The sequence below is a fragment of the Crocodylus siamensis genome, chromosome 14 (assembly GCF_052110815.1).
Source record: "Crocodylus siamensis isolate JL-2025a chromosome 14, ASM5211081v1, whole genome shotgun sequence".
Lineage (NCBI taxonomy): Eukaryota > Metazoa > Chordata > Crocodylia > Crocodylidae > Crocodylus > Crocodylus siamensis.
Window position 1 is genome coordinate 14,929,065 of NC_143408.1, and position 26,504 is coordinate 14,955,568.

Sequence of the window (26,504 nt, forward strand, 5' to 3'; positions counted from 1 at the left end):
TCTCTCTTGGAAGACTCTGAACATAGTGCAGGCAAAGGGGCAGTTTATCCACTAGAGAGAATTCTAGTTTGACTGCACAGCACTTCCCTGAAACCAAACAAACTGTACCGATGCCTGCACGCTGAATAATACAGAACACATTTAGATCTACGCTATGGAAAGTTCAAACAGGCAAAAAGGCAGTGTTTGATGTGGAAAGGGACCAACTGGGCCCGTGCTCCATTTTCCCCAATCCCTGCAAAGCACCGTGTTGATCCAAGCCGTCTGCTCTAATGGGAAGCTCAAAGTGCCCGCTTTCTGGGACAAGCAAGGGATAGAAATAACGTTATGCTTGTCATTCAGCTTGTGCCAGTGACTGCTTTGATTCCATGTCCTGCAGTGCCTGGGATTCCCCTAGAGCAGAGATGAACAATTATTTGGGCCCGAGGGCCACATGGGAAGTTTCGATGAGCCCTCGCAGGCTGGGTCAGCATTCCCCCACAGCAGCAACTCACCAAAACTCCCTATGGGGCTGTGGGCAGGCAGGGAGCAGTGTTCAGGAGCAGAAGGGGTGGGCGAGGCTGGGGTCACAGGGCTAGGCTGTGGGGTGGTCACAGCTCTGGTGGGTGTGTGTGTGTGTGGGGGGGGGCCCTGGGTGCTAGGTCCCAGAGGTCTGCTGTAGGTGAGGGGAGGGAGCACATGCACTAGGCTAGCCCAGGTGATGTGGTTCGCACTGCCCCTGTGGTACTCCACCTGAGGCAGAGTCCTGCTTGTCCACACTGGGCAGCCCATGCTACACTCCCACACTCCCCCTGCCACCAGTGGCAGCTCCTGCTCCTGATCTTGCACCCGCCATGCCATGCTGCTCCAGGCAGGTGAGCAGCTTCAGCCAGGTGCCTCCCACCCCAGCACACAGGTTCCTGCTGCAGCACATGGGGCTCTGGCTTCAGCTCCCAACTGCCTTCCAGGGAGCTGGAGCCAGAGACCTGTGCGCTGGGGCAGAAGCTACCCAGCTGAAGCTGCTCACCTGAAGCGGTGCAATGTGCTACAAAGGAGCAGAGCAGCCACGCTGTGCGCACTGAGCAGGGCTGGGCTGTGGGCGCTGGTAGGAGTCTTGTGCAGGCAGCCCTAGTGGGGCTTGGCTCCATGTGGGGACAGCTGTGGGCCAGATCCAGTCACCTGATGAGCCACATCCAGCCCACAAGCTGTATTCTGCCCACCCCTGCCTCTAGAGGCATCTCATCTGTTGTGACTGAATTCTACTTCACTTATCAGATCATAGATAAGATGAAAGTTGTTAAAAGAATTAGAAGCATTCAAAATAAATCTGAGGTAAATATCTTGGATAGATTCTATTTAAAAAACACTCCCAACTTTGGAATATCTTCATTGCCACTTTTTGAAGCTAGATGTACCAGCTGCTTAGTACTTCTCAGGGTCTGGGCCTTCATTTCTGGTCCTATTTACTAGTTTCTGCGTGTTGCTTGCAGAAGCCATGTTGCTTGGAAACCAAGAATTTTTTCTCCCCGGAGCAGCATACCTTCTGTGCAATCTGCATTGATCTGATTCATACTTTCTTGACAGCAAGAATGCTGGGGAGATGGTTGCTCCACTTTTTCTTTCCTGTCCTCTTCAATCTGGGCACTGCATTCTGGAACTGTGGAGGCTAAGCACATGGCTACCATCACATGATTCAATGGTTTCATCTCTAAACTGTCCTGCTGATAAGGTGCCACAACCGGCACTACAGGAAGGGTATTGCTGCTAAAAGTACCATTGGTTTTGGTGAAACATCTGTGAATTGAAAACAAACAAAAAAAGAATCACTTGTAGCCCTGCACCACGAGTTTTTTCTGTTCAATGCATGTAAAGTAATTTGACAAATTAAACTTTTAAAATACTTTACCAAATAAATCCCAATTACTACTTAGTACAACAAGAACAATCAAGTTGGTTGAACACATTGCAAATACTTGTTGCGAGAATTTGGACTTTTTGGAAAGTGATAATCACAATGAAATGCTTCCATTTTCTGCCCAGCTCTAGAGATGGCTGAAAAACAGTCAGTGAATCATTTATTCCTTGATTCCTCCCTTCCTCTGTGAACTATGTGACTTGCAAATATATTTCTTCATGCAGCCAGCTGGGCAAAACAGTTTTTGAACCACATGAAAAAGATCTCCAGTTACAGTCCAAAGAGCAAATTGTGGTAACTCATGGCAAAACACTCATTGCTCAGACAATTAATATGAATAAGATAATTGCTTCCAACATTTTATTTTAAGCCATTTTAAACAAAATCTTACAGTCATTTTTCAACTTGTTTCATGAAATAAGACATTCGTTTTGGGTTACGCAACTGAAGTTGAGCTGGGAAGTCCATCCTTACAGCTGAACTACTTAACCTTTAAACAAAAAGACGCTTATAGCTAAAGCTCTTTATAGACATGCACAGCATTAGCTTACAACAAGTAGAAAAACATGCCTATAATGCAAAGGCCCCTGACTTCGTGGATTCTGTAGTATTATCAGTTCAATCTGCAACATCCACATTTAATGTTAAAACCCAGGAAAGACATGTCTGCTCTGACAGCATAGGTAAGTCATAATTGTTACACAGCTCAAAGGTTCACAATCAGAACTGTCAAATAAATTGGGAAACACCAAAAAAAAAAAGTGTCCTGAAACAAGTGTTTTGAAATGTAGACTGGAGAGAGTGATAACAGAGAAAAATCACTGTTCCAGTCCAGATAAATTAACACAGAATTTCACTAAAACTTCAATGCCTGTTATCGTCTTTCTGTGCTCCATTTAAACACTGATCCTGGTGATCAAAATAAACTATTTTTCTACTGTAGTGTTCAACAATTAGTGACAGCCTGGACTGTAATATCACAACTCAACAACATCTCTGTATAAACATGATTAACCTTGACCACCAGTGTTTGGGAATGCCCATGAGAAAATTAAAAACAGACGTGCCAAATATCACATAGAACATACAGTGATGTACTATAAGGATTGAATTGATAGGATGCAGAACTGTTTTTACTGCCAATCTAAATAAAACCCTTCCTGTTACATGCACAATGACAGGAACATCCCATCTTGTTTCAGACAGTGTTAGTCACTATGCCTTCTAGGCACTGACATTCTGGGTTGGCACCAGCAACTGCACACAACTAAATCAAGATTAGAGATGCATTTAATTGATTTATATTACAGTGCATTTCATGTGATAAATTATCCTTTCACTGATGGAAAGGCATCAGTCCAGATGAGTCTTTAAGTACTTCTTTCTAAACACAGGAGCATATTTATAAAATTATCTGTGTGATCAAAATAACCCAGACCTAGGACACAGACAATTGGAAGCCTGAATTTCACAATACTGGACTACCCAATCACATCTGGGTTCAACAAGGAACTTCTGAGATGTTAACATTTTACAAATAAACGTATAAAATACAAATTGGAGAACCACTAGTTTGTGATGCACTGAAATGTGGTCATTCAGGTGCCCTGTGACTTTTTTGATGATGAAAAAAAAAAAAGCATTCTTTGAGTGGCTCTAGCCCAAACCATTTATTTCCACCTGTTTTAAATAAAAATATAAACAAACTATGGATTTAGTATATCCTGCCACGCACAGATCTAAGTTGTTTGTAGGAGAACTTGCTATATATGGCACTCTGCTCAAAATAATATTTAAGTAAACACAAAAGTCCCACTTTTACCACCTCCAAAGTACTCAAGGCTTTTTGGGGGCAGATTTTAACTAGTAAAATGTTCTTCATGTACCTAAGAACCAACTTTTTTGTCCGGCTGCGTCTTTATTTCCTATTTCATTGCATACAGTGGTGACATATGGGGAATGAACTCCAAAGGCACTTGATGTCAGAACAGCCCAAATTCTTTTAACAGTGGAAAATACAAGAGGTCTAACTCGTCTTTCTTAAATACATGCTTCAGCTTAGACATACTGCTTGTGAGAACTGGCTATAGGTTTCTGCATTATTTGCCACACATGTCAAAGAAATTTTATTACTGAGAGCTGACTGTGTTCAGAAGTTTAATGCCTATTTTAAAGGTATCTGTAACCAGATAAAAGAACTTAGGCTGTTTCAATGTCTTCGCTCTTTCCAGAGCCTCCCTCTCTTCCTGAAGAATATGCAGTTCAGAGAAGTTAAATACGTCTATCACTGTGACATATGGTCTTTATTGATTACTATGGGAAATGGAAGATGACTACATATGCTGTTCTGTGCTAAGGACAGCCTATCTGTATCCCTAAGCTGTAACTCGCAGTAACTCATCTTTTATCATGTAAGTATTAAAGCCCTAAAAGGAATTAAATATATTTAAATTCTCAATGTCTGTGTGAAGATATTAAACTTGGCAACTGCTTTTTAGCAAAAGTTACTCTAGTTTGGAACATTTCTGGCTCATTAAAAAGAACATTCTGATTAGCAAAATCATGATGTTTAAACCTAATGTTTATAAGCATTCTGTTTAAAATCTTTGAGCTTAAGCCTTTGGCTAAAATAGCTGTAATTCTGTTTTTTAAGCACGGTTTTCTTCCTTGCAAAGCTTATACTCAGCTCTCTCACAATACCAAACCAAGACTAGTATCAATAGGAGTGACCAAAGTCAAGACCATTCAGGATTAATTTAATATAAATTCATCTTCTGGGACACAGAAGCCAAGGAATAGAGCAGTTGGTATGGAGAGGTACAACTGAATTTCGGGTTGGTCAAAAAATGGGCTTCTAACACAAGTTGTTTCTACGGATATCCCAAAAACTGGTGTGACGCAGCCTCAGGGAGATCCCTGCCCAAAGGTTTCCCTGACAACAACACAGATCCAGAGAACTGCAACGTCTAATGTTTTGTCCATCAGCTTACATTAGCTGCCTCCAAATCATTATTTCCCAAGTACTAAAATACGACAAAAGCCACTGAAAGAGCCACATAAAAAAATCTGGTCTTCAGACAAATCCATTTATTAGCTTGCACTGCTTTCAACAGAGGTTGTTTGACTATAATCACTTTTTAATAAAAAAAATCCTTAGTGGAACTCATTTAACATGCTTGTTTTTTTCCTGCTTTATTTGGTTTCCTTTTAAAGACAGGCCAATATCATCCCTGGTATAACTGAAGTGGCTTGAATGGAGCTGCATAAGATTAACTGGGTTTATTAAATAACATTTATTATAAAATTCTGAGTTTAAGATCAAAATGAACGTATCTGTTTAAAACAGCACGTGCAAATGACAGCATAACAACACATCTCCAGTAAAAAATGCATTTCACACAAATCTCAGTGCAGAAAGCCAAAATCAATCCCTAGCCTTTGGAGCCTTATTTCTGTGTACTTTAGATTGAGGACTGGATGACTATTGTTTTGCTGGTTCATTCAGAATTCATATTCTGCTAATGAATGTCATCACAAAAATGAAAACACCCTCCTGCTCCAATAGGCAAGGGAAGGCTAGAGTTGAAATTACTAAAAAGAGATCTTGCTATAATGTGCTCTGTGCATACAAATGTAAATATCAAAATGTTTAAAAAAATCTGGGTGCCCAATGCAGAACAGTTGAACAGTAAATTAAACTGGCACTAGTAGCACACTGCAGTCTCACCTCACTGGCCTTGTCCACAGTAGCAATGAGGCCACATCTACACCTGGTTGTATGGCACCTTTGCTACTGTGGCATCATGTAGTACTTCCTTCTGGAAGTACTAAAAGATGGCAGAGTAACAGCCCATACTGCAGTGTGCTGGCTGTGCATGATTATTTTCGGCCACTATGGTACCATAGCAACGTGCTATAATGAGGGACTGCTTTGCTACGGCACCATAGTGTCTTGTGTAGACGTGCCTGTATTTTAGCAACCACTAGCACTGGGGCAACTCCATAAGCTCTAGCAAGAGAGTAAGTATTAGTTTAGATAGACCATCAGAGGTTTCTGTCATTGTATTATGAACGCCTGCTTTGAGAAAGCAATTGCTGAAAATACTGTTAGCTGCCTGCCATTAAATATGTTAAATCTTCAACATCTGTTCATTTATATTGGCCCTGAATTTAACCGTAGCATTTAAAATCATCAAAATCAGCAGAAATTCCAGCTAAGTGTATAGAAGCACATGAATTCGGGGATCAGTGGCACGAAGTGATCCATGCAATGAAACCAGATACAGTCCAGTGCCAATGCACCAGGTGGATTAAGCAGTAAACGCTGTAGGTGTTGTACTTAAACCAACTTTAATCCCTTTCAAACTAGTTTTTGGAAGATGGAATTTCCTATGCTTTTACTCAGTATTTATGTATAGTTGGTGGAAGGGAGCAGGAGTTCACTGTCACTTGGCAAGGTCTTTACTGCACTACAGCTAGATCAGGCTGTCTGGGTGGGGGCGGGAGAAAAGTCTCATCTGTTCATTTTAGCTTAGCAGGTGGTTCATTTATCCAGGAGCCAGACAACCATGTGATTATGTTTTTACTCACTATTATTAATAATTGGTACACAAATAACAGCCTGTTTTGCACAAGGCAACAGAAAGGTTGTATAAAGCCATTTTCAGCAGACATGAACAGAACTGAGGTCTAATGTGGCAGACTGCAGATTCACCCAATGCTGCTTTTTGGCACAGGTGTTATAAATTAGCCCTACATCCTACCCAGGTGCCACTCTGATCTTCTTCTGCCAAAGTGCCTGCTCTGCTTTCTGCTCCTACCTCTGTGCTTCCTACCCGATTTGCTGCTTTGCTTTTTGCTTCCTGCTGTAGCTACCATTTTTCTACCTGTCCCATCCCTGGCATGCCATACAGATGCGCCCATGACACTTGTGCTGCAGGTTGGCCATTTCTGTTCTACACTAAAGGAATTTGTAAAACATTTTAATGTTTGTCATCATAACTAATCAGGTTTGAAAGAGAAGAAGATGGATTGTTTCCAGAGTGGTAGCCATCTTCCCTGATAAGCATGTATGGCTTCAGTCTAAGTTCACAATGGGGAACAATGGTCATCTCAGTCAAGGGAACCCCCTTCCAAACGCTGATTTGGTGGTACATGTGTATCAAGACATGAATAGCTTGAAGTACATTACATTAAGACAAGCAGTGATTATTTTGAGCAATGAAAAAGATGAACTGAATGGGAATGGCAGGAGAAATATTAGTTATTCATCACTTAACTACAACTAGCCATTTCCTAGTGAAAGGGGACAAATAATTCAGATTTATTTAAGATCCCATTTTGAAACTAAATCATAGTCCTGAAGCTCTACTTGGAGTGAAAAACTATAGGAAACATTACTGCATCCCTATAAACCAATTATTAGAGAACCTCCTCTCTCATGCTGGAATGAATATCAAGCAGCAAGAAGCTGGCAAAATGTCTAAATGCCTTGCTGCACTGTATTCTGTCTTACAAAAAGACGTGATGTGAACTCAACATACCTATTCAGATTTATAGGTGGCAGAAAATTTGTAATAGAACACAGAATTAGGGACTTGTTATGCATTACATGCAGCAATTAGCCGAGTGTTCAAGCATTAAAACACATGTTAAGTGCCATCTTGGTGTAATAAAGAAGCATCCAGCAAGAAGCATCTCCAGATCATATTACCCAACATGTTGAATTAACATCGGGGCAGTATGACCATGAGACTCCAGTGTGGTGGGGGGGTGGGAGCCCAACAAAGCTGTCAGTCCAGCTCCCAGCCTCCTTACTGCATTGGACCTTGAACCAGCAAAACTCTAGTCTGATATGAAGGGGAGAGGGAGGGAGTGTTGCCTGACAAACAGCTGTTCGTTGGACTCTCACCCCTGCACTGCACCAGAGCCTGGCCAGTTTGAGGCTCCACTGTGGTGCAGGGGTCAGGAGTGGCACTGGCATGGCACAGAAATTAGTCCCAGCTCCGGCACTGCACAGGAGCTGGTTCAAGTTGAGTGATGTTGGGGCTGGGTGCTAGTGTCATTCCCAGCTCCTTGAACCATACCAGAGCCTTGAAATAGTTACGGTTAGATCCCAGAGTTGGGGCTCAAAGGCAGCTCACACTGGAGCTGGTTCAAAACTCTGGTGTGGTACTACAATCTAGACTTAAGGCCTTTGTACATGCCACAAAATTGGCCTTTAAAGTGGCTTAAATACCCTTTTGCACCGCTTTAACGATGTTGCTATTTGCACACTCAGTGGCGTATTCCGCTTTAAATGACTTTCATAGATTTCATAGACATTAGGGCTGGAAGGGACCTCGGGAGATCATCGAGTCCAGCCCCCTGCCCAAAGGGCAGGAAGTCAGCTGGGGTCATAGGATCCCAGCAAGATAAGCATCCAATTTACTCTTGAAGGTGTTCAATGTAGGTGCTTGAACCACCTCCGATGGCAGACTGTTCCAGACCTTGGGGGCTCGGACAGTAAAGAAATTCTTCCTTATATCCAGCCTGAAACGGTCTTGCAGGAGTTTGTGACCGTTCGAACTTGTCATCCCTTGGGGCACTCTGGTGAACAAACGTTCCCCCAGATCCTGGTGGTCACCCCTGATAAACTTATAGGTGGCCATCAGATCATCCCTGAGCCTGCGCTTTTTCAGGCTAAAGAGTCCCATGGCTCTCAGCCTGTCATCGTAAGATCCGTTTTCCTGACCTCTGATCATGCGCGTGGCTCTCCTCTGGACTCTCTCAAGCTTCTCCACATCCTTTTTGAATTGTGGAGCCCAAAACTGGACGCAGTACTCCAGCTGCGGCCTCACCAAGGCCGAGTACAAGGGGAGAATGACGTCCCGGGATTTGCTCAAGAAGCATCTATGGATGCAAGCCAGCGTTTTGGTTGCTTTATTAGCCGCAGCATCGCATTGCAGGCTCATGTTCATCTTGTGGTCAACGATGACCCCCAAGTCTCTTTCTTCTGTAGTGCTAACCAACGTAGCACTGCCGAGCCTATAAGGGTGCTGCAGGTTTTTCCTCCCAAGGTGGAGAACCTTGCATTTTTCGGTGTTAAACACCATCAGGTTCTCGTCTGCCCATTTGCTGAGCTTGTCCAGGTCAGCCTGGATCACCCGCCTATCTTCTGGTGTGGATGCTTTGCCCCAAAGTTTGGTGTCATCAGTGAACTTGGCCAGTCCACTCCTGACTCCAATGTCCACATCATTAAAGAAGATGTTGAACAGTATGGGTCCCAGGACAGAGCCTTGAGGGACCCCACTGGTCACAGGGTACCACGATGACTGACTGCCATCAATTACAACCCTCTGGGTCCGACCACGGAGCCAGTTTTCCAGCCAGCGGATCGTGGTGGAGCCAAGGCCACAACTGGGTAGTTTGGCCAAGAGGTGATCATGGGATACCAGATCAAAAGCTTTTTTGAAGTCAAGATATATGACATCAATCTCTTCTCCCTTGTCCAGGTGATAGGTCACCTGGTCATAGAAGGAAATGAGATTGGTCAAACAAGACCTACCCGCAACAAACCCTTGCTGGCTATCCCTTAGGATGTTAGCCTGGGCCAGTCCCTCAAGGATGGCCTCCTTAATAAACTTTTCTAAGATCTTCCCCAGGATAGAAGTCAGGCTAATGGGCCTGTAGTTAGCCCGATCCACTCTCCTCCCTTTCTTGAAGATCAGCACCACATTGGCCTTCTTCCAGTCTTCGGGCACTACACCAGAGCGCCAGGAGTTCTCAAAGACCCGTGCCAGGGGCTGGGCTATGATGCTCGCCAGCTCCTTGAGTACCCTGGGGTGCAGATTGTCAGGGCCGGCTGGCTTGAAGGTATCCAGCTTCTCAAGGTGTTCCTTCACGAGGTCAGCATTTATGGAGGGTAGGGGATCCCCATCACCCAGATCTCCCTGTCCCATAGCAGGCATGGGCATCCCGTGGGACTGATGAAAGACTGACGCAAAGTACCTATTTAATAGGTTGGCTTTTTCCTGGGCGTCAGTTGTCAGTTGCCCCATCTGGTTTAGCAGGGGTCCAACGTTGCCCTTGCTTTTCCTCCGGCTCCCCACATATCTGAAAAAGGACTTTTTGTTGTCCTTGATGCCTGAAGCTAGTTGGAGTTCAGTTGCAGCCTTGGCTTTCCTGGTTTGCTCCCTGCAGGACCGGACCAGCACGGAGTAATCCTCCTTGGAGGCGAATCCCATCCTCTATCCTTTGTAGGCTTTCCTTTTAAGCCACAGGAGGTCCGCTAGGTCCCTGGAGAGCCAGGAGGGCTGCTGTGCCTTCTTGCTGCCTTTCCTCCGTGTTGGAATAGATTTAGCTTGTGCATTGAGGATCGCTTCCTTGAGGAGCGACCACTCTTCTTGAACTCCCATCACCCTGGGGTCATGGTCCCTGAGGGCCTGACCGACAAGCCTCCTGAGCTTGTCAAAGTCGACTTTTCTGAAGTCAAGGACTTCTGTGTTGCTGACTGACTTGCCAGCTTTACGGTGGATGGCGAAGGTGATCAGCTCGTGGTCGCTGTCACCCAGCTTCCCATCGATCACTAGGTCGCCGATTAGGTCGTCCCCCGTAGCCAGTACCAGGTCGAGCAGCGCTTTGCCTCTCGTCAGCCCATAGACTTCTTGAGTAAGGTAGAGGTCATCCACGCATGAGAGAAAGCTTTGCGACCGCTCGGATTTTGCTGAGTGATCTTCCCACGAGATGTCCAGGTAATTGAAGTCACCCATGACAACCAAGGTCCTGGAGCAAGCGGCCTCAGTCAGTTCCCGGGTGAACTCCTGGTCAAGCTCAGGACTGTGAGTGGGAGGTCTGTAGTAGACTCCCACCGTTGTGTCCCCTGTGCCGTTTTCCCCACGAATTTTTACCCAGAGGGTCTCTAGCTGTCCATGCCGATCGCCAACATCAGCTTGCAGGGACATGTAGCTTTCCTTCACATAGAGAGCTACACCCCCGCCCCTTTCGTCAACACGATCCCTCCTGTACAGGGTATAGCCCTCTATACCCGTGGTCCAGTCATGGGTGGAGTCCCACCAGGTCTCCATTATCTCAATGACATCATATTTCTTTTCACTAAGCAGGAGGACGAACTCGTCCTGCTTGTTGCCCAGGCTCCTGGCATTAGTGTACAGGCAGGCAAGTGTGCCCTTGGGGGCTCTTGCCTTGCCCACAGATTGTGCCAGGGCTGGGGCAGGGGTGGGCTCCCTTAAGTGCCTTGGTCTGCTGGCTTTGCAAGGGCCGTTCAGCGGGCCAGCAGTGGCAGTAGTCCCCCCACCCCCCAGCGGGCTTAGTTTCAAGGCCGGTGGAGCAGGTCAGCCAGCCTGGCTGAGAAGAGCCTCCTCCCCAGGGGAGAGAGGTGGAGGCCATCTCTTCCCAGCAGCTTGCTGCCTCTCTCGCCAAAGAGCGGGCTGTGGTCATGGAAGCCAAAGCCTTCCCGATGACACCCGATGGCTCCGCAGTCTTTGGTTCACTGCATGGTTCCTCCTCTCGCTCCTCAGCCCATAGCCCGAGACTGGGAGGATCGATGAAAACACCACCTGAGCTCCCAGACCCCTAAGCCCCGCTCCCAACTCCCTGTAGCGCCTCATGACCTGGCTGGGGGTGCTCCGAGCCTTGTCATTGGTGCCCACGTGAATAAGGAGCATGGGGTAGTGGTCTGTGGGCCGGAGGAGCTGCGGGATCCTCTCCGCAATGTCTTGGATGCAGGCCCCCGGGAAGCAGCAGACTTCCCGGGCTAAGGGGTCGGGGCGGCAGATTGCCCCCTCAGTGCCCCGCAGGATGGAGTCTCCCACAACAAACACCTTTCTCTTTGTCTTGGGGAGAGCGGGGCCAGTAGCTGCGGTCGAGCCTGGGTTGCCTGATAGGAGCCGGCAACTGAGCAGTCTCTGCTGGGGCTGCAAGAGGTGCGAACCTGTTGCTAAGCTCCGGTGAGGGAGGGCCCTTGGTGCGGCGGGCCTTTGGACCCTTGACCACCTTGGTCCATGCCCCTGACTCGGCAGAGTGGGAGGTCTCAGAGTCCTCCTTAGTCGTGGAGGGAGACGGAGCTCTCCCCTGCGGCTCCCGGGGGAGAAGGGCCTGGCAGTAGGAGTCTATCTCCTGCTCGCAGTCCCTGATGGCACGCAGTCTCTGGGCTGTGGCCTGGAGCTCCTCCAGCTGGCGCACCAGAGACCCCAGTAGGGAGCAGACCCCGCAAGGGGAGGTGGCCATGCTCCCGGGCCCCAGAGCCTGAAAAAGGGACAGGCAGCCCCCGCAGCCAAGAGCCAGGGGCTCCGTCCGCGTGGAGCCCAGAACCATGGGCTCCGTCTGGGTGGCCGTCTCTGAGGTGCCCAGTGGAGGGGCCGCAGAGCCCGAGGGGACCCTCGGGGCGCGGCGCGTGCCCATCCGTGTCATGCCTCTCGTAGGTTGGCTACGGCTGGGGCTGGCTATGGCTGGGGGGTCGCAGGCAGGGTCTCATGCCCTCCCACACCCTCCCCCGTGCGAACTCCGCGCTAACTCGAGCGCCTGTTTGCGCAGCCTGTTCGCGTGGCTCCCTGGGGGGCTGGGCCAAGTAGGGGCCTGGGCGGGGGCTTGACCCAGCCCGGCACCAGGCAGCCGCCTCCTCCCAGCAAGCGAGGAGTTAACCCCTTCCCACCACGAGCCTGCTCACCTCCGGCTGTGCTGGGGGTCGGCAGAGGGCTCGGTGGCTGCTGAGGGGATGTCTGGGGGGCTTCGGGGGAGTGGGGGCGCAGCGGGCTTCACCCGCGCGTCTCTCACCGCTCCGGAGCCTACCTGAGTGTGTTTGGTATGTAGCAAGATAAAGCACCTCCAAGGTGTTTTAGTTTGCTACCTAAAAAAGTGCAACAGGGCACTGGAAGCAGACATGCTCAGGGCTTGGTGGGCCCTGTGCAATTCAGCAGCTGTGGGACCTGGTGGCAGCCCATGCAGGCAGGCTCCACTGAAGAGAAAAAAAAAGAAGCAAGCCTGACCTTTTTTTTCCTCTCCTCCCCACATGAGCTGTGCGGGGGCTCGGTGCTTCCCCCCACGGCTGCTGGGGGGTTGGTGCTTCCCTCCATGGCTACAGCACCATCCAGGACTGCCTGGTCCGGGTGCTGCCTGGGGGGCCCCCACGCAGCTCTGGGACCCATCGGCCCATTGGCAGCTCGCACCCTCCCCTGCTGCCGAAGAAGCAGGTAAGGATCAGGCCCCCAACCTTTGTGTACACGCCACAGAGGTTTACTTTGGTTTAATACTCCCTAAATTGAAGTGGTGTTTTTAAAAACCCACCGTTTCATTTAGGGAGAACTAAACTGAATTAAAACCCGTGGTGTGTACAAACAGCCTTAGACTGTAGGAAGCATTAATGTGTGACTTCTAAGAAAACTTTCCAAGTCATATTAATGCTTACTATGACCTAAATACAACTTGCACTTAGTGTAACAAGGTCCTTACCATGAAAATACTATAGGACCAATTAGCCTTTTAACTGTTCAGTTTTGAAATGAGATCTGTAATATAGCAGAGCACACACTATTGCACAAAACTGAAGGGATCATGGAGGAAAAAGGTCAAAACTGAATGACTCATTTGTCCAAGCCCAACAAAAACAAAGAGGTTTACACTAATGATTTGAACAAGAGGAGGTCCAAGAGACTTAGCACCAAGTTTATTTTCTCCACAACATGAATATGAGCCGGCAATCCGATGCTGTAGCCAGTAGGCCAAATAATACTCTGGCATGCATTAATTGATGCATCTACAGCAAAGCCGAGGAGGTGATTCTTCCACTCTACTCAGCACTCGTGAAACCACAGTTGGAGTACTGTGTCCAGTTCTGGGCACCACGCTTTAAACAAAGACGTGGACAAGCTTGAAAGAGTCCAAAGAGCCATCTGTATGATCAGAGTCTTAAAAGGCAAACCACACGAGGCAAGGCTGAGGGATCTCAGACTCTTCAGCCTGAGGAAAAGAAAGCTGAGAGGGGACTTGGTGGCAGCTTATCACCACACTAGGGGAGTACATCAAGGGTTTGGTGAGCAACTGTTCACCAGGACACCCAAGGGGAAAGCCAAGAGTAATGGCCACAAACTCCTGGAAGATCAATTCAGGCTCAACATTAGGAAAAAACTTCTTCAGTCAGGGTGTCCAGACTATGGAATAAGCTCCCTCCAGAGGTGGTGCAATCACCTACCCTGGAAATCTTCAAGAGGAGACTGGACGGTCACCTTGCTGGGGTCACCTGACCCACAGTTATTTTTCCTGCCTGGTGCAGGGGGCTGGACCCAATAAGCTTCTGAGGTCCCTTCCGGCCTTGCAATCTATGAATCAATCTACTTCATTTCTCATCTCACTTTCAGAGCCATCTGCTGAATGCACACTCACGCTGACCTCCTTTGTGCCACTGGCCAAGAATCTACCCGATTCCGCTTTTCAATCCGTAAAACAGGATAATGTGCGATTTCCCCTCACAGACATGCTGCGATGGTTGCACTTTGTACAGGTCTCTGAAGATGAGCTCTAAGTTACCTGTTATTGTTCCGACAATTTCGACAGTTGATGCACTCAGAAGGGTCGACCTGAGGCACTGCTGTGTACATTCCACCCTGAAAGAAAGAAAAAAGAAAAGCTCAGAAATCAACTGCAACACAGGCATGCAAGATGCACTCTATGATAAATGAACATACAACTAAATGTATGTTTATCTTCAGGACCTTTCCTTTCAGCTTGAAATCTTAATCACTTTATCAATCTTCTTCATTTTGTCATGTGGCATGGCAATATTGAGCTTGTATTATACACAGTCACAGTACAGTCTTCTGCCAGCATGCGAGAAAAGTAAATAACTGTAGCTTAGACAAGTATGTAGTAATTTCCCTGGCTTGCTTTTATCCCAATATGCCCACATTTAATTTAATAAACACACTGTAAATATGTTTAATACTGATGACAGACATGAAAGCAAATTCCTGTTTGTTAGAGAACTCTGCCTGCTTGGGGAGACAGAGTTTTTAAACATGCAGAGCACATGAGTCACAACAGAAACCCATCCCACTTTCCTGTCATTACTGCGATTAGATCAGTTTACTTCACTAAACTGATTTTTGAAACACTTTTTTTATTTTTACAGATGGGGTAATTCCTTAGCCAGCAATGAGCCTGGAGTGAGAGGGATTTTGTGTTGTTGGTTTTGGCTGAGGGGGCCCACTGCAAGTAAGTAAAATGCCCAGATTAACACATACCTCATTGTCAAATACTGGGTGGACACTGATGTGAGAACCATTTGAAAACGGTGCTATACAGTTGTGCTATAATTCTGTATTTTCATAAGGGGAGCGGGTTTGGGAAAACTCATTTGGCCCTTTGAGATCGGAGCTGCTTGGAAAAATGCTTCTTCTCCAGCACTCCTTGTTCTTGCATATCTTTGAAACAGGCACTACTTTTTGCTGACCTGTATGCTCTCATATGTGGACCTTGGAGGCTACTCGTTCTAAAGTCTTTCACCTTCCCCCACCAATTTATTTTCTTCACTACTCCAATCACTGAAATAATAATAGAAATTCCAAGGAGTCAGGACATCCAGTTCCCCTGCTATGGTCATGCAACGAGTTTTCTTTGTTGCATGGAACTGGATTCAGTTGCTGATTCCCTTCCTTAGTAGCCATCAACAGCATCTCAACTGAGGAGACAGTCCTTCAGATGTTCTCAGTACCATTCCTAGTTGTATTTACTGGCAGTATAGGTCTCTGTCAATTTACACTATATGCAAGCTTAAGCTAAAAATCAGGTGTTTGGATTTTCCAATCTGTATCTAGAAGCATAAGTCCCAAAGTAACAATTACAAGATTGAATACAGTAAAAAGAATCCAGCTGTAGTACCTACAAACCAGCTTTGCAGTATCAAGTGGTTGGAGAAGCACATATTTTTGAGAGCTTATCTGAACCAAACTATCATTCTGATATTCCCCCCATGATTAGGTTGGCTAGTTTTAGAACAAAAAAAAATTGGCCTTCAAGGAAAAGCAAAGAAATGCACTTATTAGTTAAGATTGGCACAAAAAGTAAACCATGTGATAAGCTGAATGGCCCAGACTCAAAGCTCTAGTTATCTGAAGTGGCAACTACTGTACAAGTGGCGATTTGTTGTTCAATAAAATGAAGTACTTGTGTTCAATTACCAAAGCAAACAATAGCCCCAGCTTTCCCTCTAGAAACAGCATGTGTTACTCAGACTTTTTGAACTTTTTCCTTCAGTTTTCTTCGGCAATGTTCACAATTTTGAGTAGGACTGGTGACAAAAAATTAGTAAAATTTGAGTGCAAGCTGCCTGTTTCCATAGACAATATTGAAATCATTATCCTCTCTTGGAAATGAGACACAAATTAAGTACTTTTCCATGACACACAAAGGCTGGGTCACAGTCTCAGGCCATTTTTTTACTTCAAGAAATTCGTCTGAGTCTCTGAAGTCGCAAACAAGGGACTCAGAAAAGCAGACTTATTATGTTGTCGTATTTCAAGGCCAGAGGCACAGTTTATTTTATGAACTCCCAGCTCTGTGCACACTGTGGTATAATTAAAAGCAGTGCTTAAAGTTACAGATCTGAAACAGGTGGAGGAAAAGAGTTGGATAAACAGAGCACAGCTAAATCTATTCACCTCAAAGATGAAGTAATTACCATATGTACAGTTCAGTATCACAAACTATTATTGCACAATTCCCAACATTTTATACCCCTCTTGCAAAATCTGAAAAGATGAAACCACAAAGTAAATAAAGTTATTTATGTCTAGGTCATAAGTAGGGATCTGGGTTTTCCGTTTCCCATGGAAAAACGGAGTAAAATGTGGGTTTCCCACCCTTACTGGAGTAAAACACGGATTTCTCTTCGTAGCAGAGAAGCCCGTAGATTTTTGCAGGTTTGCAGCGAGCCCCCTGCAGGCGGGCAGAGTTCCAGCAAGGGGCTGGGGGCAGCAAGAAGAGGGCAGTCAGGCAGGAGGCACCATGTGCATGGACATGCACACGGCTGCCAGGCAGCCTAAAGAGCAGCTCCCGCAGGTAAGTGGGGTGGAGATACGAGACCCCGAAAGGGAGGGAGGGAGTTGGGCAGGGCTGCAGCTGTTGCCCCGCTGGGCAGCATGTGGGGTTTGGGGCCTGGGGCTTCAATGGACCACTGGTGGCTTGTGCAGGGGTGGGGCTGACTCCTGGGGAGAAGGGGGGAAACCTGTGCCCCCCAATCTGTGCATGAGGTAGGGATGGGGGAGGGAGGTACATGCTGCAGGCTTGGACTCTTACCCTGATGCCCTCCCAAGCCAGTAGGTGTGAACTGGTGCTGCAGAGCAGTGGGACCACACAGGAAAGCTGTTTGCAGCTGTGAGCTCTGCATTGTCCTGGTAATCGGGGCCCTGCAGGCACGGGGGACCATGGGTTGTCCCCTTGCTGCAGCTCTGTGCATAGGGGATCGTGTTGCCAGGGCACTACATAGCTTGCAGTTGCAAGCTGCACTATGCCCTGCAGTGCCAGGTCACATCCGCTGGGCTGAGGCCCCAGGGTAGGGCAGCAGGGCGGGAGCCCGAGCCTGCAGCATGTACCTGCCCTGTGCACAGATCTGGGGGGTGTGGGTTCCCCCTGCCCTCCAGAAGTGCACACTGTGGCACAGAGCCAGCCCCATCCCACCAGAGCCCACAGCAGGCAGGCAGCAGGGGCGGGAGCCAAGCTGTGCACCACTGCAGTAGCCACTGCCTTCTGTCAGGGGCAGGGGACTGTGGGCCTGGGTCCCTGGCTCTATAGCCCTAGAAGCTGGGGGTACCCTCTGGCAGAGCTGTAGGGGCAGGGGGGGTCAATGGGGTGGGGGGGAGTAGGCACACCAGTAGGGCCCTGGCTGTGGACAGCCCTTAAATTTTACTCTCAAAGTTGGTGTAAGGGGGAGTTAACACTTATTATGGGACTTGCAATTGATCTGACTAGCCTAAGTTTCCTTCTACAGCTTTGAATACACTCTAAGGTAAGAAGTAGGATGTACATTATCAGTGAAAGGTCTCTTACATTTACTAAATGGTGGGGGTGATCATAATCCATGTGTGTCCTGGAAAGGGAATTGGTGTGCCCTGGGTAAAGTCCAGCTCCTCCATTCATGATCCCATTAACTCCATTAGAAACCTTATGATGGATGTGTGGACAGCCATTATTGAGGCTACCGTTGCCAATGAAGTTTCCACGTATGCTGCCATTGACACGACTTGTGCCTGGCAACGTAGTATACTCATTCATTTGCCCATTCATATCTGCCCCTTGGTAGAGGTAACTAGGAGGGTCATACTCTGTGAAGGGAGATACAGTGACAATTAGAATACATTGTTAGCAAAATGTTGCTACATATTTAGTATAAGATAATCAAATAAAAAAATAATTCTTTATTACAAGCAAAGTTGGAGGAGCATCTCAGGGACAAAGTAAAACCATAAAACCCTTTCCAGGCTCTCTATTACCCCCCAAGCTGTAGTACTTATTTATTATCACTGAAGATTCTGATCACTAAAAACAGTATTTTAAAACAGAATCATTTGCTTGATCAACAGGTGCATAGTGGAGACTGTTTAGCTTACTCTGTCTAACGTTTCACACAAAACAAATCTGGAGTAAATTAAAAACAAAACCAAAAAAACCCTTCTGCCTTATTCTACAAGAAGTTTTGTACAAGCTTGAGTTGTTGAAGGGAATTAAGAATCACATTTAAAAATAACTGCAAACTGTAGAAACAAAGCGAGTTAATGTACCAGAAAAGAGGTAATAATTTAATGTATGATTCAGATAGATCAGAGTATTTTTCTGGGAACAGAATTTCATCTTATCCATTCAGCACTTTACAGAAGTCAAGTATTTGAAAGTACTTTACAGAATGTTCCTAGTTGGGAACTGGCAGGTTTTGCTTATTAACTGCCCTCCCACAGCTTTAGAGATCAAACACAATTTTGCTGGCATGGAGAATACTGGCCAACACCATGGTTATCCTTTTGGGGGGGGGGAGGGGGTTCTTTTTTCCCTTTTTTCCCTCCTTTCTTTCTTCTTTTCTTTGCTTTTATTAATGTGCTACAGAATATCTGTTGTTCCAGAAAAAAGTAAGAGATAGACAAAATATGGGGTTTATGCTTGTATCTAGGAACATGTGTTAATCGAGTGATGAATATTAAGTGAGTACTAACACTTAAATTTAAGGAGACTGTCCTTGTGCTTAAGGGTAAACATAAGCCTAAGGCTCTTTGCTTGTTCAGGGTATTAATTGATCCACAGAATGGCATCTCTAAAAGTGAAGTAATCCAACAGTGAACAGTAGTTTGTACGAGTCTCAATACAGAGAAACGGAGAACACAGTCACAAATAGTCTTCACTGTTTTTCAACAGGAACTGAAACTTCCATTTGCATTCCTACTCAAATCCCAGCTTATCATGAAAGAGGATGAATCTTTCCTCATTTATAGTACTTAAAATCTGAATTCGCTCTAATTTTAGTCTGATAATATACACACACATTATATTTACAGAAAAGAAAACCAAGAATAACTTACTCTGCATGGTGGTTTGTTGACGATTCTTCCATAGACACATGGCAATAAAAACTATGAGAATAAGGACCATCACTCCAAGGACACAGCCCACAATCAGATACAGCATGTCACTGCTCCGAACAGGGCCATTTGATGGACCGGCATTGCTCCCAACACCATGAACAAGAGAATTAGGTGGTGTACTCAGGTCTTTCACTGGATATTCTGAGGCTCCAGGTGTGCGCTTCACTAATTGAAAGAGACATACATTTTCTTATGAACACAACTGGGAACAAGAAGTCTGTGGAAGAGGTATTCCATAGGTTTATATACTTCCAATTAAATCAGATACATTCAGTTCACAAATTCAGAAACACTGGAACTTAGTGCTCCAATATCTTGTAGATAAAAATATCTGACTGAAAATATATTCAATGTTTTCAATATATTTTATACACACTGATGAGGTTGGATACTACAAACAATTATTTTCCTTGGAAAATGCTGATTATCCACCTACCTAGCACGCTCATTTAAGTCACATGACACTTCCAATGAGCAAGTGAACATAAGCATTACGAGAGACTGCACCAAATTTCCAACACAGAAAAAAATGTCAGCTCCCAACACACACAAAATTTTCCACTTTTGAGGTCAGGAAAAACCACACTGTTCATTTCAACCAACCAGCCATTGCCAGATGACCTACTTTTCTAAAATTTCGTTCTTTAAGAAAGTATTAAGAGTCAGATAGAAATCTTACCTGGTTCCAGAAAAACAGCAGGAAGTCAAAATGATTTCAGAAAAGCAAAAGACACCATCACATCAATTACATACTTAACAGTTAGTTAGCACACCACATGCATACTGTATTGCAGATAGCTCATACTCTTCAAAGAATCACTGACCTGCAATTATTAATTTTCTAGGACTAAGCTTTTGATCACCAGGTGCTGCCGCCAAGGTTTTAAGTGAGCTAACTATATTTAATGTTTGCAAAACAGATTCTAGCCTACCAGGTTTAGAAAGAAATATTTAAGAGATAAGGAAACATATATTACATGGTAATGTAATTCAGTAATTTTATCTTGGAGATATATAGAGGCACTGCCTCCTCACCTTTCGTTTCACAGATCATCACGTTGCTGTACTCACTCTCTCCACCTTCATTATAACACTGCATTTTAATATCATAAGATGTTTCTGGTTGCAGATGACTTATCAAATGCCATTGTTTTGTACCTAGAAAAAGAGAGGAATTTTAACTTGTTTTCTTGTTGGACATAAGACAGAACTAAATGCATGTAAGTGTGTGGTTGTGGCAGTGTACCCCTTAAGTCACAGAAGAAAATACAGCTTCTGGCTCTCTTCTTTTGGCAAAGAAAAAACATCCAGTTGTTGCAGTTTTGCTTTGTAGTACAGAAGGAATATTATCTTTATAATATTCTACCTGGGCGAAGAATGTGTCAGTTTTGATAAAAATGTTGTTTTGGGGAGAAAAATAAAAATGAGAAAAGGGTTTAACAAAACTGTAATCTTCAATTTTGACATGTTTTGGAATAGAATGCATCCATACATGTTTCTGGAAACTTTATTTATGGGAAATTTTAAAATGGCAGAATTTCCCACAAAAATAAAAGCTCTCGCTTCCACAGAGCTTTTCTTTTGAGGATATATTGTTCTTCATGTTTTACATTTAGAATTACTAGTACATTTTTTTCCTAAAGGAGTCAAAAACACTTAATAAATTAATCAGATACTATCCGTAACATTTCCTTCATCCATCTGATGTGCATACTGCTGGAATGGAATATGTCATCTGCTTAAAATACAATGTTTAGAGCAAGCAGTGAGGAAAAAAATATCACTGAAACAAGAGGGCGAGGTAGGGAAAATGAACTTTCAGTTCAGAATTTGGTCAAAGCACTGTGATACCACCTCAGTTTTTGTAAGAAAACCAAGGTGTCTTCAAATCTAAAAATGCTGAAGTCCCGTTTAAACACATGGCTGTTTTCTCTGGAAAGAATGACCTGAATTGATGCTTGGGCTTCTCAGGTAGTAGAAGCCACAAGAAGTTTAATATATTTTATTAATTACCCAGGAAACACCCTTAGACAACAGATCTGCCTTTTTTCATTCTGCTCATCTCCGAGGGCATGGATTCCAGTCTAATAAAATGATTTTGTCAACTCTGGCTCCCAGACAAAGTTTCATTTAGACTCCCTCCTGAAGTACCAAGCACTCCAATATAAATCACTCTCGGTCTTGACTTTCACAGACTCGTGACAAATTTTAATAAACAGGCCTTTTTGGTGAGTTTAATTAACTGTTTGAGAACTTCTAATCCTTCTTAGAAAATACTACCTTGAACTGTTTCCACTGTTTCTAAGAAACTGTCACACCACCATACTGATCTAAGCATTAATTAAAAAAATAAAGTCCTCTTGACCAGCAGGGGTGGCACCAAGTTCCATTCTAGCTCAACACAATCAAAGCAAAGGTACAAATCCTATGGCTGTATAACTAAAATACCCTAGAAAAGATAGTGACTTACACTATGACTCAAAGAAAAAATCCTTTAAACTGCCTTCTTTAGAGATTCAGGAGATGAAATACACAACTAAAGTGGAAGATCACACACATGCTAAATTAAACAGATGGCCCAAATAATAACTTATTTAAATATTGCTTGAAGCTCGAATTGGCCTATCCCTAAAGCACACATTTTTCCAAGGCTTACTCCTGTCTCCTCTCTCCTACCACCCCCAAACATTCCTTTCAGTAATTACTACACCAGGTTTTAGGTTTCCGCTTTAAACCATTAGTGGAACTGGAATCAGTACGGGCACTTTAACTGTGCTCTCCATGCACCATTAGCAAGGAAAAACATTTAAACAACTGACATCAGACTGAATTTAGGTTTAAAATTCAAATCTCCAGGATCCAAGCAACAAGGAAAAATCTCAGCACGTGAGGACAAGTTTTAGTTTACTTCTGCTGAAAGGAGAAGACTCTAGAGAGCTGCACGATACAAACACAAACAGTTTTATAAAATTCATGTAGTCTGTGACAATTTTAATAGGGGAAAAACGTTTTGTAAGCTTTTGTCTCTCCTCTGAAGACAAGACTTACCAGGAAATGGTAATGAAAGCCTCAGGCAACTAGTTAGCTAACAAAAGCATCACAACAGCCTTTTTTCCCCCCTCTACTAGTGACAGAGCCATTGCAAGATAAATTCCCCTGTCAAAAATCAGACATCAATTTGAGGTTAACTGAGGGAAGATAAATAAGGGCACATTAGTCATTTGTAATGGGTAGGAGTTAATTCCAAAGACAAAGCATCTAAACTAATTATCATATGTTTCCATCTACATTCTATTTTTTTTTTTAAAAAAAAGGCTCATATTTTAATTGAGACTAACTTTAGCTATTTTAGAGAAAAGCTTAATGTTTAAAGTTTCCACCATGTAAATTTTAGTTCCAGGCTTTGGCACAACAGACCAGCTGCTAATCGTTTCAGACTGCTACAAAGATTTCAGTATGCATAAACTTGAAAATCAGAAATAAGCAAATTTCACAGCACAGAGGAGCCTGCTTAACTAACTGCTCAGTGCCTAACATTTATAAACACACAAGTTGCAAGTCCCAGAAAGCCAAAATATATCTACAGACAACGCTGCTGAATGCATAAGCTTCTGTTAAGCAATCCACCCAACACAAACAGTAAATCTTTCCAGCTCTATAGTTTGCTAAAGCTTAAGTCACCTTGCAATACTGTGCAGTCTATGTCAAGTATGGAGCAATTTTCTAAATAATGCCTTGATCCTGTTATGTTAACAGCAAAAAAACCTGAACAACTCACTCACATCACTTGAACAGAACAAGGCCTCAATTTATTTAATTCAGACTATTAAAAAGATTTTTCCCTAATTTTTTGTATAAAAATGTGTAATAACTTCTTCCATAGAAGTTACAATCTAAAGATTCACAGACTGATCCAGTGAACCATTTGGTTACCCAGTTAACATGTTTAAAAGGCAAAATATGAATCATGGTAAGCTGTCAAACAAGCTAATATTTGAAGGTCAGAATGTATTCCCTATGTTACAAAATAACAGGCAATTAAACATCTACAGCAAAGTAACTGGAAAAATGTTTTCTAATTTGCAAGCACAGCTAGAGGGTTTATCTATTTTGGAAAGCTCCAATCCATCCATCCATCCATCCACAATCCATTTAGTTAAACTATTATAAACATCTAATGGAAATATACTTAAACTGATTCAAATTTTATTCATGTCAGCTTACTATGCTTTAGTACAGGGGCTCCCAAACTGTGTTATGTGTACTTCTGGAGGTATGAAAAACATCTCTGGGGGGTATGCAAGAGAAATTGCGTAATGGTGGATTTAATTTTCATTATAATAATTGGCATTTAAGGGGTTAAAATATAAAATGTATGCTAGTAGGGGTACCCAGGCAGCACGTAAATCTGGAAGGGGGTATGCAATAAGAAAATGTTTGGAAACCTGTGTTTTACTATACTAATAGATTAACCTAAATTTATACATTTTCATCTGTATCGGATGTTTTCAGTACACAATTCATTGTAGCTACTGGTATAACTAGATGAATATAAGAGTAAAAATTAAACCCATTAAGTTCCAATATAGTCACGACTTAAAGAAGGAAGAGAAAAAAGCTCATGTGTGGACAGAATGAGGCCAAGTAGTTAAGACATGCAGTTTGTTGAATAAACAAATAAATAATTTTGGGAAAAGTAATTTAGATTAATATGCAATGCACCCATCATGGCTATATGCCGTTTTCCTTGAAAAGTAACTAGCGTACCATCTGTAATCACCTGGGACGTATGTACACGCCAAGGGGGCTTAATTTGGTTTAGTTCTCCCTAAATTGAAATGGTGGGTTTTTAAAAACACTGCTTCAACTTAGGGAGAATTAAACTGAGCTAAACTCCTGTGGTGTGTACACGAGGGTGGGAGCCCAACCCTTACCTGCCTCTTCAGGCTTGCTGCTTTTTTTTTTTCCTTTAGCGGAGCCTGCCTGAATAGGCTGCTGTCAGGTCCCACAGCCCGAGCTGCGCAGGGGCTCATCAAGCCCTGCGCACGGCAGCTTCCAGAACCCCACGTACTGTTGCTCTTTGTCAGGTAGCAAACCAAAACACCTTGGAGGTGTTTTATCTTCCTACATACCAAAGTCATTTAAAGCAGAGTACGCCACCGAACGTGCAAACAGCAACACCATTAAAGTGGTGCAACAGAGCATTTAAGCTGCTTTCAAGGCCAATTTTGTGGTGTGTACAAAGACTTGTGTATACTATGCCATACCTTCCACAATATCCCTCTTGTAATCGCTATCATTGTCGCTGTCTGTTGGGCGGTAATATATATAAAATCCTTGGATGGGCGTATTGTTGTTACTTGAAGTAATGTACTAGAAAAGAGAACCAAAATAATGCATTATAAAATAAACCTGATATTTTTATGATGATTGAACAATATTAAACATCAAAAGAAATTTTCCTCAGTCAGAAACAGATGCAAAAAATCACAGAACTTCCTGTGGTATAACAATTTTCATTCAATTCCCATTTTCCATTCCAAAGTCGTAAGGTGTCTGAAACTGCCCAATTTGATAGATAATTTTTGTGTGCTAGCCTGTCCAAGGTTGAATTTCCCGGACGCTTTGAACTGAAAGTACAAGAATAATACTTCCTCCCTTCCCTCACTCCCCGCAAAAAGCACAACCTCCCTACCCAACACACCTTACCTACCATAAAAACATTTTAAAATATTACTTTGAACATCCTTACAACTGAACCAGATGAGGTTTAAAAACTAAAACAACTCTATGTAAATTAAGTGACATCCAGTGCTAGAAAAATATCATAGTGGATTTGACAGAGGATTATGAAGTTGGAAAAAAAAAGAAAAAATAAACCTCTCAGAATGCATAGTAGATTTTTTTCATATAAATTTTTACAGAATGAAGTGCAGGAAGATGTGCTGCATCTATAGCTGCAGCTACGGTGAAACAGTAGAACATCTAGTCAAATAAAATGCTGTGAATTGTTAGAGCACATCTTACCCAATCCAATGTGTCCCAAAGAACGAGGAAGGACTGTTGCAATTCTGAATTGCACAAAAGAGCCCCATGCTGTGGCACCCATAAGAAACATAGGAAGGAATGTGGATCTGGTGCCAACTTTATGATTCAGTGGGGAAAGGCACTTTCATGCAATGTCATTTTTAAAAATGCAAACTCAGATAATTTTCAAAAGCACTTGAATCAATAAAGCTAAACCAGGACCATCATGATAATGAAATCAGTGAAATTAAGAATGAAAAAAGTCTTATAAGAATCACTGAATTTTGAAAACAGATTGTGGTCATCCTTCCGACAGCTGAACGTAATGCAGAGCTAAATGTACACATATAACACCGACTTCCGGATTTCACAGCTTTTGAATTCAAATCATAGAATTCTGATTAAAATATTTTTTCTTTGCGTTTTGCAGCTGGATTTGTTTAGAAAATTGTAGAACTAAAGATTCTAAATTATCCTAAATACCTTGTGTTCTATAATTCACAAACATTGTTACTTTTTGCTTGCATATGCTGGATTTCAATAAGGACGCTAAAGTATTTATTTAAGAAAGATGAAATTACAGGAAATGGGGAATTTTTTGCAAGATGGAATTCTTATTGGCTGTTTCCTCATCATTCGTAGCTCACAGAAAATTTTGAGTTGAAAATAGGATTTGAGACTTGGTTAGGACTTCCTAGAGTGTACATATTAATAGCAATCTATCACATAGCACCTTCTGACTCTTTGGAAGACTTAAGGTTGTTGCTATCAACATCCATTAGAAGAAAATTCATATTCTAAGTTTTAAAATGTCAAATATACAGAGAAGAAAGTGGAGTGTTCTTTTCCTGTATCACCCATGATCCTCAAAATAGTCAATTATTTTGTTAAACTTGAATGCTTTGTTCTTTATCCGCGTAAGAGTGAATTGCCAAAGCAGCAAGAATCAATCCATAGGTACA

At 43.7% G+C, this 26,504-nt stretch overlaps 1 protein-coding gene across 6 annotated transcripts in view; it reads right to left on the bottom strand.

Annotated features, from left to right (window-relative positions):
- CDON (cell adhesion associated, oncogene regulated) overlaps positions 1-26,504 on the bottom strand; it is a 189,409-nt gene that overhangs the window by 3,990 nt on the left and 158,915 nt on the right. For all 6 annotated transcript variants that reach the window (XM_090027842.1, XM_090027846.1, XM_090027840.1 and 3 more), the window contains 6 exons: positions 24,783-24,888; positions 20,551-20,673; positions 19,453-19,680; positions 17,933-18,207; positions 14,417-14,493; positions 1,520-1,773 (listed from right to left, as the gene is read on the bottom strand). In XM_090027842.1, the coding sequence (XP_089883968.1) occupies positions 1,520-1,773; positions 14,417-14,493; positions 17,933-18,207; positions 19,453-19,680; positions 20,551-20,673; positions 24,783-24,888 (1,063 nt within the window). The remainder of the gene's footprint in view (positions 1-1,519; positions 1,774-14,416; positions 14,494-17,932; positions 18,208-19,452; positions 19,681-20,550; positions 20,674-24,782; positions 24,889-26,504) is intronic.